This window comes from Hemiscyllium ocellatum, chromosome 3 (assembly GCF_020745735.1).
Source record: "Hemiscyllium ocellatum isolate sHemOce1 chromosome 3, sHemOce1.pat.X.cur, whole genome shotgun sequence".
NCBI classification, from domain to species: Eukaryota; Metazoa; Chordata; class Chondrichthyes; order Orectolobiformes; family Hemiscylliidae; genus Hemiscyllium; species Hemiscyllium ocellatum.
Genome location: NC_083403.1, coordinates 88,850,472 through 88,873,237, shown reverse-complemented (window position 1 = coordinate 88,873,237; position 22,766 = coordinate 88,850,472). Strand labels below are relative to the sequence as shown.

At 42.0% G+C, this 22,766-nt stretch overlaps 1 protein-coding gene across 3 annotated transcripts in view; it reads left to right on the top strand.

The window, feature by feature from the left end:
- The window catches only part of ift172 (intraflagellar transport 172), a 242,173-nt gene that overhangs the window by 146,529 nt on the left and 72,878 nt on the right, over positions 1-22,766 (top strand). For all 3 annotated transcript variants that reach the window (XM_060851638.1, XM_060851630.1, XM_060851645.1), the window contains 4 exons: positions 2,650-2,792; positions 10,932-11,025; positions 14,923-14,987; positions 15,070-15,250. In XM_060851638.1, the coding sequence (XP_060707621.1) occupies positions 2,650-2,792; positions 10,932-11,025; positions 14,923-14,987; positions 15,070-15,250 (483 nt within the window). The remainder of the gene's footprint in view (positions 1-2,649; positions 2,793-10,931; positions 11,026-14,922; positions 14,988-15,069; positions 15,251-22,766) is intronic.

The window sequence follows — 22,766 nt, the reverse complement described above, 5'->3', positions numbered from 1 at the left end:
AGGATAGAGAGAGAAAACAAATTTTTTAGCCTGTTAGCCTGACATCAGTGGTAAGGAAAATGCTGGAGTTAATTACTCAGGATGTAATAACTGAGCATTTGGAAAGCAGTGACAGAAATGGTCCAGGTCAGCATGGAATCACTGAAGAGAAATCTTCTGGAATTGTTTGAGCATGTAGACCAGTAGAGTGCAAGGGTCAATCAGTGAACATTATGTATCTGGACTTCAAAAAACTTTTGACAAGGCTCCACACAAGAGATTAGTAAGCAAAATGAAAGCTCATGGTATTGGAGGTAAAGTATTGATGTGGATAGAGGAAGCATACAGGAAACAATGAGTTGAATATCCAAGTCCTTTCAGACTGGCAGACACTGGCAAGTGGGTTACTGCAGTGTTCAGTGCTGGGGTCCCAACTGTTCACGATATACATTAACGATTTGGACAAAGAAATTTGTATTTCTGATGAAGGGCTTTTGCCCGAAACGTCGATTTTACTGCTGTTCGGAAGCTGCCTGAACTGCTGTGCTTTTCCAGCACCACTAATCCAGAATCTGGTTTCCAGCATCTGCAGTCATTGATTTTACCAAAGGAATTTAATGCATTATCTCCAAATTTGCAGATAGCACTAAGCTGGGTAGCAATGTATGCTGTGAGGAGAATGTAAAGGGTGACGTGGGCAGATACTCGTCAAATGCAATATGTGGGTAAGTGTGAGGTTGTCCACTTAGGTGTCAGAACAGGAAGGCAAGTTATTATCTGAATGGTGACAGTTTAGGAAAAAGTGAGGTTTGACAAGACCTGGATGTCATGGTAGGACAGCAGCTGAAGGATGGCATTTAGATGCAGCAGGCAGTAAGGAAAGGTATGCTGGCCTTCATAGCAAGATGGTTTGAGTATAAGAGTCTGAATGTTCTGCTGCAGTTATGCAGAGCTTTGGTGAGGTATTAGGAGAAAGTGAGGTCTGCAGATGCTGGAGATCAGAGTTGAACAGGAACAGAGTTCATCAGGAATGAAGGGCTTATGCCCGTATTGTCGATTCTTCTGCTTCTCAAATGTTGCCTGACCTGCTGTGCTTTTCCAGCAACACACTCACGATTTTGCTGAGATATTGTCTTGAGTATTGTCTGGAGTTTTGGTGTCCTGGTCTGAAGAAGGATATTCTTGCTATTGAGAGAGTCCAGTGAAGGTTCACCACACTGATTCCTGGGATGGCAGGACTGACAAATGAAGAAGAACTGGATTGACTGGGCTTGTACTCTTTGGAATTTAGAAGAATGAGGAGGATTCTCATAAAGACATAAATCCTGATAGGACTAGATGTGGGAAAAATGTTCCCGATGTTGGGCAAGTCCAGAATTAGGGGTGACAATCTAAGAAGAAGTAAGCCATTCAGGACTAAGATGAGTTGTGAACCTGTGGAATTCTCTACCACAGAAAGCTGTTGGGGCCAGTTTGATAGTTATATTCAAAACGGAGCTGTTCGTGGCCCTTGTGACTAAGGGAAGCAAGGAGTATGGAGAGGAAGCAGGAGTGGGATACTGAAATTGCGTGATCAGCCACAATCATATCGAATAGTGGGCCTGTTCCTTGGATGCTGCCTAACCTGCTGTGCTTTAACCAGCAACACATTTTCAGCTATTAACTGAAGGGCCTATTAGCCTACTTCTGCATGCATTTTCTGTACTTTTATGTTTCTATCTGGAGTCAATGTTGAGCACTCCCAGAGCAACTCCTTCCCAATTATGCTGCCATCTCAGCTGGGATAGTGGTAGTGTTTTCTGGGTTATTGTGTGTAAAGTATGATTCCCTGACTCTGACGATGACAGACCGTTGCTTAACTAATCTACAAGTCAACTCTGCTAATTCTGTGACTAGCCCCAAATTTTAACAAGAAGGACTTTGAAGTGTCGACACGGCTGCTTTTGTTAAAATTATTTCCTGCGGCAAGATTGATATTGGGGTGATTGGACTGAAGACTCTTTAAAGTTGATAAAACTGAATGATTTACTAGGAATTTCAGAGGGCAGTCAAGAGTGCTTATGCCCGAAACGTCGAATTTCCTATGCTGCCTAACCTGCTGTGCTTTAACTAGCAACACATTTTCAATGGCAGTCAAGAGTCGACTACTTTTTAAGTGTGAAGTCACATGTAGGCTAGACCAGGTAAGAACGGTATGTTTTTCTTCCCTAAAGTACATTAGTGAACAAGATGGTTTTCATAGCAATTAACAAACTTCTATTCCTAGATTTCAATATTGTATTCAACTTTCACATCTGTTATGTTGAGATTGGAAACTGTCTGGTTTATTTGACCAGTGACCATACTACTGCAAAACTGCTTCCCTGGTGAATGTATTGGTTTAAAGCTGATTGAACAAATGATGAGATTGAGGAGCCTGTGAAATAGATATGTTCTACTGGACATTTAACAAAAACAGTTTAAAACAATCACATAGAACCAGTGGGTAGATATACAAAATAAGTGAAAATGCTATTGTATTCACAAAATAATAGTAGATTTGTTTGTTGCATTAACATGGCAAAACCAATGTTGCTTACCTAGTCAAGTCTTTCATTTTTGTTAAACTTGAAATAGTTTGAAAAATTTGAAAAGCTTCAATTTCATAAAAGTCCCATATTTTTCTTGCAGGTTTCTAAAGCCCACGGAGGTGCAAATGCCCATAAACAAGTGGCCTACTTATGGGCTAAGAGTCTGGGGGGAGAGTCTGCAGTTAAGTTGCTAAATAAATTTGGTCTTCTGGAAACAGCAATTGACTATGCAGCTGATAACTGGTGAGATACATGTTCACATAAATGATATTTTAAGTCATTTCATATTAAATTATTTGAATTTTCCTCTCCTTCCTTTGTCAAGCTCTAAGTGACAAAATAAGTAACATGCTTAGTAGACATAGGGTCAGTCTGAAATAACACCATGAAGGTCGGTATCTTGCCACCAAGGCACCCTTTATTTACATGTGTATAGTACAAGACACTGACCCAGCTAGCACAGAGCTGCCTCCAAGTGTGAACAGAACCTCTGACACGCCTCTTTATTTTTTTCGCATGTGGAGAGTATTTCACACTGACCCAGCTCCCTCAGAACCAGCTCCAGAGTGAGCAGAACCTCTGATTACTCCTGTTTGTTTTTCTTTTTTTGTATGTTCCCACTCTACTTTTGAACAGTGGTAGTGCTTATCTTTTCCCAATACCCCATGTTGTGTGTGAGCAGGTGTTGGGCACAGTGAAGAACAACAAGCGTGTAAATATTTATTTATATTGCACCACCAGGAACAGAGGAAACGCCAGAGTGGCCAGTAACATGCAGTACCCTTCTCGACAAAAGTGAAGGGGAGGGCAGGGATTAAATCAAAATAGAGTTGGAGGGGAAATAAAAACCCTCCATTTCCTGCAGCGCTCACCTCACCCTGAACAGTTCAAGGGTGTTGGTGGTCACTGCGTGCTCCTTCTCCAGTGACACCCAGCTCGAATGTAACCATGGAAGAGGGGAAGGCAATCGGCCCTAATGAGCCCCTCCACAGCCTGCTGCCTGCACCTGATACACACCTGTTTATCTTTCTTTTTCTTGGGTTGTCTGACACCCCGTTCTTTTTATCAGAACACTCTTGTTCTTTTCTTTCTTTCTTTTTCTTTTTTCTTTTTTCCCTTCCCCCACACTACTGCCTAACTGCAGTTGTGCTTATATTTTCCCCAGCACCCATGTTGTGTGTGTGCAGGTGTGAGACACAGTGAAAGACACAAGGTGTACAAATCTTTATTCAATTTCCACCACCAGGAAGAAAACACCTAAGTGGCCAGTGACAAGCAGTTCCCTTCTTAGAGGGCAATGCTGCGTGATCAAACAGTGAAGGGGAAGGCTGGGATAAAATCAAAATGGAGTTGGAGGGGGAAATAAAACACTCCACTCTGTGTGGTGCCCACCCTGAACAGCTCAAGGGTGTTAGTGGACACCGTGTACTCCTTTTCCAGGGACACCCAGGCTTGAATGTAACCATGGAAGAGGATCAGGCAATCGTCCCTAATGACCCCTCATGGCCAGCTGCCTGCACCTGTTACATACCTTTTATTTTTCCTTTTTTGGAATTAACCCCCACAATACCGCCTAACTGCGGTAGTGCTTATTATTTTTAACCCCAGCACCCATGGTGTGTGCGCGCAGGTGTGAGACACAGTGAGAGACAAGGTGTACAAATCTTTATTCAATTTCCACCACCAGGAAAAGTAGGAAAACACCCGAGTGGCCTGTGACAAGCAGTGCCCTTCACATCAAAGGGCAATGCTGTGTGATCAAAACAGTGAAGGGGAGGGCAGGGACTAAATCAAAATAGAGTTGGAGGGGGAAATAAAACACTCCACTCTGTGTGGTGCCCACCCTGAACAGCTCAAGGGTGTTAGTGGACACCGTGTACTCCTTCTCCAGGGACACCCAGGCTTGAATGTAACCATGGAAGAGGATCAGGCAATCGTCCCTAATGACCCCTCATGGCCAGCTGCCTGCACCTGTTACATACCTTTTATTTTTTTTTATTCTATTTCCACCACCAGGAAGAAAAGAAACACCCAAGTGGCCAGTGACAAGCAGTGCCCTTATTAGAGGGCAATGCTGTGTGATCGAACAGTGGAGGGGAGGGGAGGGATAACACTCCTGGTTGTTTTTTTTTACTGATCCAACTCCCTCAGAGCCAGTTCTCGGAGTGAGCAGAACCTCTGACACTCCTGTTTATTTTTTTTCCATTCTTGTTTTTTAAAATTTTTATTTTTTCCTTTTTCTTTCTTTTTCCCCCACACTACCACCTAACTGCGGTAGTGCTTATTAATTCCCCTGCACCCATGTTGTGTGTGTAGGTGTGAGACACAGTGAAAGACTTAAGGTGCACAAGTCTTTATTCAGTTTCCACCTCCAGGAAGAAAAGAAACACCCAAGTGGCCAGTGACAAGCAGTGCCCTTATTAGAGGGCAATGCTGTGTGATCAAACAGTAGAGGGGAGGGGAGGGATAACACTCCTGGTTGTTTTTTTTTTCTTTTTAACCCCCACACTACCGCCTAACTGCGGTAGTGCTTATTATTTTTAACCCCAGCACCCATGGTGTGTGTGTGCAGCTGTGAGACACAGTGAGAGACATAAAGTGCACAAATCTTTATTTAATTTCCACCACCAGGAAAAGTAGGAAAACACCCGAGTGGCCTGTGACAAGCAGTGCCCTTCACATCAAAGGGCAATGCTGTGTGATCAAAACAGTGAAGGGGAGGGCAGGGACTAAATCAAAATAGAGTTGGAGGGGGAAATAAAACACTCCACTCTGTGTGGTGCCCACCCTGAACAGCTCAAGGGTGTTAGTGGACACCGTGTACTCCTTCTCCAGGGACACCCAGGCTTGAATGTAACCATGGAAGAGGATCAGGCAATCGTCCCTAATGACCCCTCATGGCCAGCTGCCTGCACCTGTTACATACCTTTTATATCTTATAGGCAGGATTTCCTGATTGGACCAGGGTAACAACCCCAATCTATGGCAGCCAAATGGATCTCAATCACTTCATCACACGCCCTCTAGCCCTAGAATATAGGGCTGTACTTTTACCTGTAGTTTCTCCTGAGGCTTTTTCATGCCAGCCACGTTTCCTTGGACTCTACGTCAGATACTGGCGGTCTACACCAGACCATAGCCTGCCCTTTGTGGAGCATCTCGGCTGAAATTCATTTTCAGACAATAACTGCGTCGAGACTGCAACATCTGCCATATCCATCTTGTCCTCAGAGGTTTCTTTGATGCTAGCTGGAGGGGGAGAGCCCACAGGTTCTGACAGCCTTGCTAGATGTTCAGAAGGGCCATTTATGTTTTGTGGACTGGTGCTGGGCCAACAACCTGTCTTGAATGTGGACAAAACGAAAGTGATGGTTGTTGACTTCAGGAGGGCCACACAGCAATCACTGTCTGCTGGACATCAATGGCTCCTCTGTGGAAATAATGAAGAGCACCACATTTCTTGGCATCCACCTGGCGGAGAAACTCACCTGGTCCCTCAACACCAGCTCCATAGCCAAGGAAGTCCAGCAGCGTCTCTATTTTCTGCATAGGTTGAGAAAATCCCATCTTCCATTCCCCGTCCTCACCACATTCTATAGAGGGTTCATTGAAAATACCCTGAGCAGCTGCATCACTGCCTGGTTTGGGAATAGCACCATCTCGGATCGTAGGTCCCCACAGCGGATTGTGAGGTCGGCTGAGAAGATCATCGGGGTCTCTCTTCCCCCCCATTATAGACATTTACATCACACAGGCTAACAGCATTGTGGACAACCCCACCCATCCTTCATTCAAATTCTACTCTCTCCTGCCATCTGGCAGAAGATACTGGGCTATTTGGTCTTTCACGGCCAGACTATGCAATAGTTGCTTCCCCCAAGCCATCACGCTCCTTATCACAGTATGATCACACTCTATTCCATTTGCAATTGTTTGGATGACTTTTTGAATTGCTGCTAAAATAATGTTTTATTGATGATCATTCATTGTTACATTGTAATTTACCAACCACTGTCCTATTATCTTGTCTTTCCAGGAGTTACTGTGCTGTCTTGCATATTTTGCACTTCTCTATGCACTTGATATTACCTTGTGTATGGCTGTTTTCTTGTGTAATCTGTGTGTCCATATAGCACCTTGACAATCGCAGGTGAGGTGCTGGAAGACTGGAGGTTGGTTAATGTGGTGCCACTATTTAAGAAAAGTGGTAAGGAAAAGCCAGGGTGAGTCTGACATCAGTGGTGGGCAAGTTGTTGGAAGGAATCTTAAGGGACAAGATTTACATGTATTTAGAAGAGCAAGGACGACTTGGGGATAGTCAGCATAGCTTTGTGCGTGGGAAATCATGTCTCACAAACTTGATTGACTTTTTTGAAGAAGTAACAAAGTAGATTGATGAAGGTAGAGCGGTGGACATGATCTATATGAACTTCAGTAAGGTGTTCAAAAAGGTTCATCGTGGTAGACTGGTTAGCAAGGTTAGATCTCATGGAATACAAGAAGAACGAGCCATTTGGATACAGAACTGGATCGAAGATAGAAGACAGAAGGTGGTGGTGGAGGGTTGCTTTTCAAGCTGTGACCAGTGGTGTGTCACAAGGATCGGCGCTGGGTCCACTACTTTTCATGATTTATATAAATGATTTGGATGTGAACATAGGAGGTATAGTTCGTTTTGCAGATGACACCAAAGTTGGTGGTGTTGTGGGCAGTGAAGAAGGTTACTTCAGAGTATAATGGGATCTTGAGAATGGGCTGAGGAGTGGCAGGTGAAGTTTAATTTAGATAAATGTGAGGTGCTGCATTTTGGAAACGCAAATCAGGGTAGGACTTATACACTTAATAGTAAGGTCCTAGGGAGTGTTGCTGAACAAAGAGATCTTGGGAGTGTACATTCTTAGTTGCTTGCAAATAGAGTCACAAGGAGGTAGGATAGTGATGAAGGCATTTGGTATGCTTTTCTTTATTGGTCAGAGCATTGAGTATGGCACTTGGGAGGTCATGTTGCGGCTGTTCAGGACATTAGTTAGGCCACTTCTGGGATATTGTGTGCAATTCTCGTCTCCTTCTCAGGAAGTATGTTGTGAAACTTGAGAGTGTTCAGAAAAGATTTACAAGAATGTTGCCAGCTTTGGAGCTATAGGGTGAGGCTGATTAGGCTGGAGTTGTTTTCCCTGGAGCGCCGGAGTCCGAGTGGTGATCTTATAGAGGTTTATAAAATCATGAGGGGCATGGATAGGATAAGCAGACAAGGTCTTTTCCCTGGAGTGGGGGAGTCTAAAACTAGAGGGCATAGGTTCAGCACGAGAGGGGAAAGATATAAAAGAGACCTAAGGGGCAACTGTGTCTCGCAGAGGATGGTGCATGTATGGAATGAGCTGCCAGAGGAAGTGGTGGAAGCTGGTAAAATTACAGTATTTAAAAGGCATCTGAATGGGTACATGAATAGGAAGGGTTTGAATAATGACCAAGTGCTGGCAAATGGGATTAGATTAGGTGAGGAGAACTGGTCAACCTGATCGAGTTGAATGAAAGGATCTGTTTCTGTGTTTTAGATCTCTATGACTCTATGACTGTTGTGAGTGAATCTCTTCAGGGTCGTACTTTTATTGCTACTGAAATAACTCCCCCAAAGGCATGCGTCCTGTCACCAAGTCACCCTTTCTTTACATGTGCAAAGTACAAGATACTGACCCAGCTAGCACAGAGCGTGTTCCTAGAGTGAGCAGAACCCTTGACACTTTTGTTTATTTATTTTTTTTTCAGTTCCCTAAACTGAGGAGACTCTGAATCTCCTGTTTATTTTTTTTTTGTTTTTTTTCCTGTTTATATTTTTTTTCATTTTATTAAGCAAATTACAAAACAGTTTACATTAAACATTTACAGCTGTACAAGAGACAGCAATTTTACAAGGGAGAGGAGCAGCAAAGCTAGGCCCCAAACCCTATCGTTTGACCATTTTACAGGGAAATGAGGACAACCCTCAAATCCCAGTTCCACATTTAACAAGACAGTGACAATGACATTTGTACATTAAACAATACGGTTACATACAGAAGTGCAGACAATACAGACCCAGCAAGCCCCCACCCTTCCCACCTTTCGACCACTCTAAGGCAGCCCGCCCCTACCCACCTTCCCGTTGACACTTTTGTTTATTTTTTTTTTCTTTTTTTTTCCAACAAGTCCACACCGACCCGCCGAATTGCAACCCACCCATACCCCTACATTTACCCCTTACCTAACACTACGGGCAATTTAGCTTGGCCAATTCACCTGACCCGCACATCTTTGTGACTGTGGGAGGAAACCGGAGCACCCGGAGGAAACCCACGCAGACACGGGGAGAACGTGCAAACTCCACACAGTCAGTCGCCTGAGTCGGGAATTGAACCCAGGTCTACAGGCGCTGTGAGGCAGCAGTGCTAACCACTGTGTCACCGTGCCGCCGGACACTTTTGTTTATAGCTATCAGCCAAGGCTCCCTGATTGGACCAGGTTAATAGCCCCAATCAGGCATCTAATATCCACCCAGATGACATCATTTTAATCACTACTCAGCTGACTTCAGAGCAAAATCCTGAAGATTTGGAAGAAATGTTCTTGATAGTGTTTTAACCCTTTTTCTTACATAGCTCATTTGAATAAAGTTTTCCTTTTAAAAGCAGTATCAGGGACATTTAGGTCATAGGTTATGTTGACTCTGCAAATCTTTGTAGTCGCAGCTCTGTGCAACACACTGTGAGATCCCTCCTGACTTAAATTCTCATGCCTCCTGAGTGCATGTCTTTAAGCTGTTATTTGGGTCAAGGAGATTGAAAGCCATGCAGTGTCTTGCTGAGAAAGCATGATTGATGTCACGTGAAAATTAATGTGTAGGATGTCTAGTATTCCGTTTTGAGAAAACTAATAAGAAAATACAAAAGATAGCAAAACTTGGAATAATGGAGCAGAGTGAATTAGAGCTCACTTATGTAAACTTAAGAGTTAGAAAATGAGTGAGGAGAGGGTTCATTAGGAACGAGGAGAAGGAGATGTTCAGAGGGGTGGAGGTCGAGGGAGGCTTTAAAACAGAGAGAATAATTTTATACTTAAGAGCAAAGGAAAACTCAGCTAACTAATAGCCAGTAAAACTTCAAATTGCTGAGGTAATGAATTGCTTGTAATAGTATTTCTAGCTTAAGGCTTCATAAGGGGCAGTGGTGGAGTGGTGATGACAGTGGACTAGTAACCTAGCAACCCAGCTAAAATTCTGACAACATAGGCTCATACCCCATCATGGTAAATGGTGAGATTTCAATTACATAAAAATCTGGCATAAAAAGCTAGCCTAATGGCAACCATGTAACCATTGGGAATTGTCATGAAAACAATCTGGATCACTAATATATATTAAGGAAGGAAAACTGCCAACCACACCCAGCCTGACCAACGTGTGACTCCAGACCGATAGAAATGAGAACTATGGATGTTCAAATAGCCAGCAACTCCCAAATCCCATGAAAGAATATCTGTATAAACAGCAGCTACTATATTGGGAGCAAAATATGGCTGATGTAATGAACAATGTGTGTCAGTTGTTAAATTTAAATCTGGGATTGAGATTTATTACAGCTGGGGTTGGAGGAGTGTATCGGACTCTACTGCTCAAAGCAAAGTTTTAATGTAACCAAGATGGTGATATAGCCAGTGTATCAGCCTTGGATTATATTAGATTTAATCTTATGATCCAGTCAGCCAAATTCATTAGTCAGTAGACAATAACTAGTTTATTACAAATGAACTTAATTAGCAAAGAGGTAGAGATTATTAACAAACAGTTTGGACTATGCAAATATATGCACAGCAAACCTGAGGAAAATAAAGAAAATCTACAGGATTCGAAGTACTTTGACTAAGTGACTGTTAAAAGCAGGAGAAAAGAATAAGTCATGATTGTTCCAAATGGTGATCTCTATCCAAAGTTATTCTGCACACATAAACCATTGATACTCAGATATTTTCAAGGATCAGTGTGGCTAGTTGAATTCCCTTTCCGAGAGACAGTGAAGTAGAATTCAAAATTCTCTTAAAAGCCCTCTATAACTGTTAAATATAAATCAGACTGAGGTTTCAGCTCACCTACTTTGCTGAAAGGAATACAAAAAGACTGGGAGCGAAGAGTTGTTGATCTTTATGCAAGTTATTTTTACATCTTTCCATCTGGCTGCAAAATATAATAACCTCTGTTTGAATTTCTGTTCCTTGCAGATACAACATTGTTGCTGTTATATGGAATAATTTTATTTTTTGCGAAGCATCAGATGTTAAACATTCAGGATTTATGTACATATCTGTGACTAGCCAGTAATAATAGCTTATAATGTTAAAATTCTGTTTCAGCTCTTTTGACTTTGCTTTTGAACTGTCACGATTGTCTATGAAAAATAAAATCCCAGATATACATCTGAAACACGCCATGTATTTAGAAGATGAGGTAAGTTGTTACTTTTCTTTGTCGATATTTGATTAGCACAGAAAAATAATATTTTGATCATGTTTGCATTATTATCAATATTAAGACATGGCATAAAGAACATGATCTAATGCAATAAATCAGATTTCTGAATTGAAAATGCTATTACTTACATTGACTAAAATATATCCAAGAGATAAATAGCCCAAAAGCTATTAAATATTGGGCAAGTTTTACAGAACATCATCTTTAAAGAATTAACAGGACGTGTACCCACCGAATAGCCGATTTTCCTGCTGGAAAATTTTACATTGGAGCCAACTTTAATTTCCTAAAATTGTGACTTCCACCTTAATCTGGAAAGAAAGCCCCATCTTAAAGAAATGCTGGCCATATATGCAAGGGGAGGCAATGGCCTTATGGTGTTATCACTAGATTTTATTAATATACAAATTCAGCTACTGCTCTGGGGACCTGCGACCCACAAAGGCAGATACTGGGATGACTTTGGATTAGAGTCATAGAGATATGCAGCATGGCAACAGGTCCTTCTGTCTATGCTGACCAGATAGCCTGCTTTAAGGTCAACTCTCAATCTTCGATGCTTCAGAGAAAGTAGACACATTCTCTTCAGCCTCTCCTTATAGCTCAAACCTTCCAACCCTGGCAAAATCCTTGTGAATCTTTTCATAACTCAGTTTTAAAAATATATTTTTCTATATGGACTTCAAGCATACAATTTATTGCTTCTAATTAACAGCTAATTAACTAGGAGTCCTTCCACTGAAATTCCAAATACCCTAAATACTCTTGAACCTTAATAATAATTATATTGGTATCAATTTCACTCATTTAAAACTGGAAAACTGTTCAGTTTCAAACTTCTTTCAAATTAATGCAATATGTCTTGTTCTGCCAAAAACCTGCACTATTGTTTAGAAAAATCTAAGTGGCATTTATTTATATACCATGTGAAAAGTTGCCCGGAAATTTAATTTGCCCGAATTTCAGATTACTGACTTCAGCTCAATGAAATGCTGAAACGTAAGAAATTTCTCTTGAGACATCTGTTGCAGAAGTTGACGTAAAGTTATTGAAATCATGATCAAGGATAGTGCTCATTCTGTTGAATTCGGTTAAAGGACAAAAATATAATTGCGTTAATGAAAGAACAGTAATTAGCGATTTTTGAGAAGATTTGTAGCTCAGGTTGATCATACAGACAAAGAAAAACACCACTTTGACTGAGATAACGCACACATCCTAGGACAAGCAAAAGAGGGACATGCTCGAGAATTCCTAGAGGCTTGGCATTCTAACCGGAACTCCATCAATAAACACATCGATTTAAACTCATCTACCTTCCCTTGAAAAAAAGAACCGGAAATGGCAGCACCCACCTTAAAAAACAAAGACCTATAAATAGAGAGGTGAGACATACCACCAGCGCTTCAGTGGAGACTCTCACTGATGATGTTACCTCGTCATGGTGACAAAAAATCTGAAAACAAACCTTCCAGCTCAGCGAGCGAACTAACATCCAAAGAACAGTAATCATTTAAGCAGTGCCAAAGTTATATGACAATTAATTTGCATGGAATACAGAACATTTGTAATTGCTCCCCATTGAATTAAGCTATTTCCAATGTGGAGTTTCAAATACTGGAAATGATTTAAAACAAAATTCAAATCCAAAGGTGCATTAACTCAATCATCGTGAAAGTCTAAAACATCACATTTTCTAGTTATACATTTACTTAATTGTTCAGAAGAATTGATGTTGATGTTGCCAGAAAATATGCTGCATAGCGATTAAATCATACCATAAATAAGTAAATTATGACTTGTATTTAACAGCACGTCATACAAAACACTTTAAATTCAGTCTGATAACATATTTTATCATGATCATTTTATTGAATGCAAATAGTCTCCTAAAAGATCTAAAAATTAAGATTAGGATGACATCTCAATTTGGCAAATTTAATATCATAGCTCATTATTTGACCATACAGCTGAATTTGAAAAACACTTACTGTTATATTCGCATTGGATCAAGATTAATTCTTCAGCTAATTAACATGAATCTGAAATACTAATCAAAAACTGAAGCACGTTACCCCTATTATGAGTAAATAATGAAATCACACTATGTAATTATTAGAGGAAGAAACACCAATTTTACCAGGATACCATGTCATACTAACCTTTCTGTAAATATTTTTGCATTAATAGTGATCAAAAGTGAGGTATGGTTTATAGGGGATCCAAGTGAGTAGGATGCACCCCAACTAATATAAGAATAGACTTACCAAGCCTTTTTCCTTCCTATGAAGGGCCAGTCAGCTTGATCTTTGCAAGTTCAAAGAATTCTTTAATTTCTTTTTCATATAACCTGGATATATAGTCTAGATAGTTCTTACTCAATCCTTCATTCAATTAAAAATTTGAAATTAAAGGTCTAATGTCGATTATTGGAAATTCACTAAGCTGTTCACTAATGTCCTTCACTAAAGGGGAAGAAATCTGTCATCATTACCTGGGCCGGCCTACTGGACTCCAGAGCCACAATAATGTGGTTGATTCTTAATTACCATCTAGGTAATTTTTTTTATTCATTCGTGGGATGAGGGTGTCGCTTGCTAGGTTAACATTTCTTGCCCATCTGTAATTACCCAGAAGTAAGAGTCAATCACATTGCTGTGCATTTGGAGTTACATGTCAGCCAGACCAGGAGGAAAGATGGCAGTTTCCTTCCCTAAAGAACATTAGTGAACCAGATGTGTTTTTCTGACAATTGACATTGGATTCATGGCAATTATTAGACTCTTAATTCCAATTATTTATTGAATTCAAATTCTACTATTTGCCATGGCAGGATTTAAACCCAGGTCCCCAAAACTTTACTTGAATTTCTGTATTAACAGTCCAACAATATTACCACTAGACTATTGCCTCCCACCAATTAGGGATGGGAAATTAATGCTGGCCTAGACAGAGACACCACATCCCGTGAGTGAATTTTTTTAAAAAAAGCCCTGGAAAGAGGTGCTTATGAAAGCTGGTCTTTCCAGATAGGTCGTTGATATCATGGGCCTTGGTTGACAGACCCCTATGAGCAGTTGGAAGAGGACCAGGTTAACAAGGAAGAATATGGTCCTGGAGACTCAGGGAGTTGCCTCCGGTGAGGACAGGAAACACCCCTAAAAAAGGATTCCGCTCCTGATCTGATGAAATAGTGATGAAGGCAGAAATCAACATTTAAGTGGCAATTAATTGGATATATCAGGGGCTTCAGTTGATCCAATGTTTGGAGACTTACCTGACACCTTCCCCACCCACGATCAAGAAGGGTGGAATATCAGGCATTGCATTTTATGAGCCTCACTCCTGCCTTTTGATATATGAGCAAGGAGCCTGTAAAATCCAGTCTATTATGCCTTTTGTTATTTTTTAAAGATTTATGTTGATCTATATCTACAAGGAATTGGGCATGGATCAGCTAGCATGATGTGTGATTAATGCGCTTAAAACTAGCTGTTAGTGGAAAGAAAGTGACATCCCTTTCCCTTTGTTTTTATTTCTGAGCTAACTTCAAAACTAAATACCAGAATAATGGTGCTTATCATTAGTGCTTTTCTTGGAACTTTTGATAATGTAACATCATGAAATGATATTTTATAGCATATGAAACAGGTTTTATTTGGAAGGAAACAAGGAGGTATTTTTCCTTATCTATTTATAGAGCATCATTTATTAATCAACTATTTCAGAAATGATTGCAACTCTGCCACAAGTAAGTAATAACATTTATGTTGACGAAATTGAATATTGAGAAATGGTGTAAAATTCCTGAAGGCAAAAGTTTTACCTGTGATAACTTCCAGAACTAAATTTCGAATGTTTCACCAATTGTAGGGTAAATTTCAAGAGGCAGAAATTGAATTTGTTAAAGCAGGAAAATCAAAGGAGGCTGTCCTCATGTGAGTCTTTTTTTTGGATAACTAATTGTATAAACTCATTCCTTTACTCTTTTGCTGTTTAACATGTAGTTACTTTTGAAAGGTATGTGCATAACCAGGATTGGGATGCAGCCCAAAGGGTTGCGGAAGCCCATGACTCTGACAGTGTGGCTGATGTCTTGGTTGGTCAGGCACGCTTTGCCTTTGATCAAAAAGAATATCAAAAGGCTGAGGCTTTCCTTCTGAGAGCTCAAAGACCAGAATTGGCAGTCAAATATTACAAGGTGAGAACAATTTTTTTAATCATTATTTTGTCAATGAAAAGTATACTGAAATTTAGCTGCAAGTGCTAATAGCTCATGATAAAGATAGCTTTGCAGTTCCCATTGTGAAAGGATGATTTGTTTCTTGTAACTTTAAGAATTTAAAGTAACCTGAATCTGGGAGATAGACTAAATCTGCAGATGCTGGAGATTCAGAGCCAATTAAATGTGGTGCTGGAAGTGGCACAGTAGGTCAGGCAGCACCTGAGGAGCAAGAGAATCGATGTTTCAGACATAACCCTTCATCAGGATTCATGAAGGGTTATGTGCAAAACGTTGACTCTCTTGCTCTACATATGCTGCCTGATCTGTTGTGCCACACTTTATCAATAAACTGAATCTCAACATGTAAGTAGTGCATCTTTGCAGTGTGTGAAATCCTGTTGTTTTTACAAGCTAGAAAGACCAGGACAACAGGTACATTGGAGTACCATCATCTTCAAATTCCCCTTCAAGCCATGCCCAGTCTGACTTTGAAGCTGCATTGCAACTCTATCATCAAAATCCTGGCACTTCCTATCTAACAGCACCAGTGGGTGTTTAAGATTTAAGAAGGCAGATCACCCACTTGTGGGGTGGGCAATAAAAGTTAATCAAGCCAGCCATCCCACATCCTGTGAGTGATTTTTAAAAAGATGATGTATTGGTGGCAATGCTGACCCAACTTAACCAGCAAACCTAGCACTTGTATGACGTAACAAAAAATAAATACTTGGGACACAATCTAATGTTTTTTGGCGGTCAGTCATCATTAGTTCTAGTGAATTTTAAGACCATAAGACATAGGAGTGGAAGTAAGACCATTCGGCTCACTGAGTCCACTCCACATTGATTGTCTACCACATCTCTCATATCAAAAAATTTCAGCCCCATTTTTTTGTTTCTGAACAGCTTGAAACTAATTGGATATAGAGTCATATAACACAAAAACGGACCCTTTAGTCCAACACATCTGTGCTGACTAGACATTTCAATCTGACCTAGTCCCATTTGCCATATCCTTCTAAACCCTTCCTGTTCATATACCCATCCAATGCCTTTTAAATTGTACTTGCCTCCACCACGTCCTCAAGCAGTTCATTCGTACACGCACCATCCTTCATGTGAAAATGTTACCTCTCAGGTCCTCCTTAAATCTTTCCCCTCTCACCTTAAAACTATGTCCACTCGTTTTGGAGTCCCCTACACTACGGTAAAGACCTTGGCAATGACACTCTCCATGCCCCTCATGATTTTATAAACCTGAATAAGGTTACCGTTAGTCTCCAACTTCCTGAGAGAAAAGGTTCAACCTATTCAGCCTCTCCCTATAATTCAAACCCTCCAGTCTTGGCAACATCCTTGTAAATCTTTTCTGCACCCATTCAATTTTAAAATCATCCTGCCTGTAGAAAGTTAAAAATCACACACCACTAACAGGTGGTCTAACAGGTTTAATTGGAAGCACTAGCTTTCAGAGTGCCGCTCCTTCATCAGGTAATTGTGGAGGGCACAAACCTAAGGCACAGAATTTATCGTGTGATGTAACTGAAATTATACATTCAAAAATACCTTGATTGCCTGTTGAGTCTTTCATCTGTTCGAATACCATGATAGTTTCACTTCTTTCATGTGTAAATCACAAAATCTTTTTTTAAAGTTGCATTCTCAGCTTAGCTGTAACAATGGGTGTTAGCTAGACAATATGTTGAAAGTGTTAGCCCTCTGTGCTCTCTGTCTATGCCATGATGTTTAGATTGATTCTAATCTAAAAGTGGGATAACAGAGTTTCACGTGAATTCATGCAGTTTTTGAGTAAAGTACAATGTAACTCTGCAAGTACAAATTCACCCCACAAAATATATGTGTGCATGTGGGTCTTTGTGTGTGTGTCTATTTGGGTTGGGGGTTGTGAGTGTGAGAGGAGTGTAAATGTGTGTGTGTTGTGAGTGCAGAGTGTCTTAAGTCTGTGAGGGGGTGCATGTATGAGTGTGGGAGTCTGTGTGCATGCTTGGGATGGAGGGTCGAGAGTGTATGTGTGTGTGTGCGCATGAGTGTAGAGTGGTCTAAGTCTGTGAGAGGATGCCTGTGTGTGTGTGGGAGTGTGTGTGTCTGTAAGGGTGTGTGTGTTTGTGTATACGTGTGTCCATGTGTATGTGTGTATATAGGAGTGCCTGTAAGTGTTGTGTGTGTATAGTGCAATAGTGGTCACCTGTAATGTGACATGAACCCAAGGTCTCAGCTGAGGCCCTCCCTATGGGTACTGAACTTAGCTATCAGCCTCTGCTCAGCCACTTTTCTCTGCTGCCTGTGCCGAATTCTGCCTTGGAGGATGGTCACCCGAAGGTCCGAGGCCGAATGTCCTGGACCACTGAAGTGTTCCCCAACTGGGAAGGAACAATCCTGTCTGTTGATTGTTGTGCGGTGTCCATTCATCCATGGTCGTAGCTTTTGCTCTGTTTCCCCAATGTACCATGCCTCGGGGCATCTTTGCCTGCAACGTATAAGATAGACAACGTTGGCTGAGTCACATGAGTACTTGCCACATACAAGGTGGGAGGTGTCCACGCGTGTAACGGGGATATCCATGTCCACGTTCTGACACGTCTTGCAGCGCCTATTGTGACAGGGTTGTATGGAGTTGTCCTGACAGCTGGACAGCTTGCTACAAATAATGATTTGTTTGAGGTTTGGCGGTTGTTTAAAGGCAAGCAATGGAGATGTGGGGAAGGTCTTGGCGAGGTGCTCATCCTCATTGATAACGTGTTGCAGGTCACAAAGAACATGGTGTAGTTTTTCAGCTCCTGGGAAGTAATGTCGGTTGCAGCATGTGTCTGTCTCCTGAGGAGGTCATTGCTGTGGCACGTCGGAACTGGCGGTCAATGAGTTGAGCATCGTATCCCGTTCTTGTGAGGGCATCCCTGAGTACTTCCAGGTGCAGTAGATTATGGTGCCGAGGTGTCCATCCTTGATGGAGATGCATGTGTCCAAGAATGAGACAGATAGTCGAGAGTAGTCCATGGTGAGTTTGGTGGGATGAAACTTGTTGATATCACTGTGTAGTTTTACCAGTGACTTCCAGAGGAAGAAAATGTTGTCAGTGTACCTGGTGTACAATGTTGGTTGGAGACCCTGCATAGAGAAGAAGTCTTGTTCGAACCTGTGAATAAAGATGTTGGCATATTGGGTGCAAATTTGGTCCCCATGGCTGTTCCATGTGTCTGGATGAAGAACTGGTTGTCAAAGGTGAAGACGTTGTGATCAAGGATAAAACGGATGAGTTGTAAGATGTTGTTTGGAGATTGGCAGTTGTTGGTGCTGAGTACTGAGGCTGTTGCAGCGATGACATTGTGGGGAAACCTGGTGTAGAGTGCTGAAACATCCATTGTGAAGAGGAATGTTCCCGGTTCGACTGGTCCGGGGGTGCTGAGTTTCTGTAAGAAATCCATAGTGTTGCGACAGAAGCTGGGGATCCCCTGTACAATAGGTTTCAAGATGTCTTCAACATAGCCGGAGAGATGGCAACATCTTTATGAGACTATCTGTCTCATTCTTGGACACATGCATCTCCATCAAGGATGGACACTTCAACACCACACTCTACCGGAAACCCACAGACAACTTCACAATGTTACACTTCTCCACCTTCCAGCCAAAACATATTAAAATAGCCATCCCCTCTGGACAAGCCCTACGTGTACACCGGATCTGCTCAGATGAGAAGGAACGTGATGGGCACTTGGAAGTACTCAGGGATGCCCTCACAAGAACAGGGTACGATGCTCAACTCATCAACCGCCAGTTCCGACGTGCAACAGCAAGGAACCGTAATGACCTCCTCAGGAGACAGACATGTGCTGCAACCGACAGGGTACCCTTCGTTGTTCAGCACTTCCCAGGAGCTGAAAAACTATGCCATGTTCTTTGTGACCTGCAACACATTATCAATGAGGATGAGCACCTGGCCAAGATCTTCCCCATACCATTTGCCTTTAAACAACCGCCAAATCTCAAACAAATCATTATTCGTAGCAAGCTGCCTGGCTGTCAGGACAACTCCATACAACCCTGTCATGGTAGGCACTGCAAGACTTGTCAGAATGTGGACGTGGATACCACCATTACACGTGGGGACACCTCCCACCTTGTACGTGGCAAGTACTCATGTGAGTCAGCCAACGTTGTCCATCTTATACGTTGCAGGCAAGGATGCCCGAGGCATGGTACATTGGGGAAACCGAGCAAAGGCTACGACCGGATGAATGGACACCGCACAATAATCAACAGACAAGAGTGTTCCTTCCCAGTTGGGGAACACTTCAGTGGTCCAGGATATTCGGCCTCGGACCTTCAGGTGACCATCTTCCAAGGCGGAATTCGGGACAGGCAGCAGCGAAAAGTGGCTGAGCAGAGGCTGATAGCTAAGTTCAGTACCCATAGGGAGGGCCTCAACTGAGACCTTGGGTTCATGCCACATTACAGGTGATCACCATTGCAAAACACACACACACACACACACACACACACACACACACACACACACACACACACACACACACACACACACACACACCCCTCTCACAGACCCCTCTCACAGACTTAAGACACTCTGCACTTACTACACACACATATACACTCCCTCTCACACTCATAACCCCCAACCCAGACAGACAGACAAAGACCCACATGCACACATATATTTTGTGGGGTGAATTTGTACTTGCAGAGTTACATTGTACTTTGCTCAAAAACTGCATGAATTCATGTGAAACTGTGTTATCTCACTTTTTAGATTAGAATCAATCTAAACATCATGGCATATATAGAGAAAATGGGGGGGCTAACATCTTCAACATATTGTCTAGCTGTCACCCATTGTTACAGCTAAGCTGAGAATGCAACTTTTAAAAAAGGTTATGTGATTTACACATGAAAGAAGTGAAACTATCATGGTATTCGAACAGATGAAAGACTCAACAGACAATCAAGGTATTTTTGAATGTATAATTCCAGTTATATCACACTGTAAATTTTTGCTATAAATTCTGTGCTTTAGGTTTGTGCCCTCCATAATCACCTGATGAAGGAGCCGCGCTCTGAAAGCTAGTGTGCTTCCAATTAAACCTGTTGGACTATAATCTGGTGTTGTGTGATTTTTAACTTTGTACACCCCAGCCCAATATCGGCATCTCCAAATCATCCTTCCTGTAGAACAGTGACCAGAGTTGTACGCAGTATTCTGAAAGTGGCCTCGCCGACGTCCTGTACAGCCGTGACATGACATCCCAACTCCTGTACTCAGTGAAGGCAAGCATGCTAAATCCTTTCTTCTTCGTCCTGTCTACCTGTGACTCCACTTTCAAAGAACTGTGTAACTCCATCCCTAGGTCTCTTTGTTTGGCAACATTCCTCAGGGCCCTACCATTAACTCGAAGTCCTGCCCTGGCTTGCCCTACCAAAATGCAGCACCACAGGTCTGCCATTTCTCAGCCCATTGGCCTATCTGATCAAGGCCCCATTGTGCTCTGACTTAATCTTCTTCGCTATGCACTACACCGTCTATTTTGGTATCATTTGCAAGCTTGTTAACTATGCTTCCTGTATTCACATCCAAATATAAATGGTGAAAAGCAGTGGACCCAGCACTGATCCTTGTAGCACACCACTGATGACAGACCTCCAATCAGAAAAGCAACCCTCTACTACCACTTTGTCTCCTACCTTCAAGCCAACTTTGTATCCAATTGGTTATCTTCCCCCTAAATCCTGTGTGTACTAACCTTACTAACCAGTCTATCATGTGGAACCTTGTCAAGTGGTTTGCTTAAGTCCATGTAAACAATGTCTATCACTCTGCCTTCATCAATCTTCTTTGTCACCTCTTCAAAACTCGATCAAGTTAGTGAGACACGATTTTCCATGCACAAAGCCATGTTGACTATTCCTAATCAGTCCTTGCCTTTACAAATGCATGTAAATACTGTCCCTCAGAATCCTCAACAATTTACCCACCAGCAACGTAAAACTCACCGGTCTGTAATTCCCTGGCTTTTCCTTACAGCCTTTCTTAAATAATGGCACCACATTAGCCAACCTGCAGTCTGCCAGCCCCTCACCCATGGCTATCAAACATCTCAGCAAGGAACCCAGCAATCTCAGAATTTACCAACATTTCTTTTTGCTTTCGTGCCATTTTTAAAAGCCTGTTATGGACCCAGTCAAACACTGACAGTCCACAGCAGTCCTGCTCTTCATTTGCCCAGACATGGCAGATAGGGGAAAATCAGTGTCTCACTTTGCAGACAATATCCTGTAGGTCCTGTTGGAAGGGGTGGTGCTGATGCAGGACTTTCTCCCTCAGGAACAGCAGTGGTGGCCACAACCCCAGGTAATGCCAGTCTGGTTCAAAATTGCCACCTAGGTCAGTGCAGTCTCAGCCATCTGGAAGAATGTCCATCAAATGTATGAAGATGATCTATGTCTTTCACCACTCTGCCAGCATAAATGCCTCATATTCACTTCAATTCTGCTACTGTCCTCATCTCCCACAACACTCCCACAAAAAACACCAAAAAACTATGGATGCTGACAATCAGAAACAAAAACAAATTGCTGGAAAATCTCAGCAGGTCTGGCAGCATCTATTTATCTCTCCATCCCGTAGGCTCCCTGCCTTCATTCCTGAATTTTGCCCGAAACGTTGATTTTCCTGCTTCTCGGATGCTGTCTGACCTGCTGTGCTTTTCCAGCACCATTGTAATCTAGACTCTGATTTCCAGCATCTGCAGTCCTCACTTTTGCCTCCATGAAGAGAAAGCAGAGTGAATGTTTTGGGTAACTCCCACACCTACCTGAAGAAGGATCACTTATCCTTTAACAATCTGATGAAGGAACTGAGGTTATTGTTGCTAAGTTTGCAGATGACACAAAAATTTGTTGAAGGAGGGGTAGTGTTGCCTGCAACATCTTCCCTCATTCACTGGCCACCCTGATTGGTATTTAAAGAATCCTTGAGCATGCGGGTTCTTAAAGGGTGGCATGTTTCAGTTGCTACGATTTGCAGATGTAGGGCGTGTGTGACTAGTGCCCATAGAGCATGCGCTGAGGTTTTGATGCCAGTGTTCAAATTGGAGGTTGTTCAAAGCAAATGGCAAGCTGAATCCAGAGGCACTAACTCTGGTTTCCTTGTCAAGTTTTCCTGACATCTTTGGTAAGGTGATATTTTGAATTTTAATGAGGCATGTTTTGGCATTAACAAGGCATTTAGTTGAACAATTAATAATGACTGTCAATTGGCATCTCACCACTGGCCAGTGAGAATCGCACCACACCACTGGCAAAAAGTATAAAACATGAAGCAAGAGGATCATCAAAATGGGTCTCACCACATAAATCGACCGATTTGCCACACCTCTCATTTCTACAAGATTCCAACCTTGAAGTAAGCTTTGCATGGTCAGGAAGGAGAGATCACATCCAAAGTGAGACCTGCCCAGAA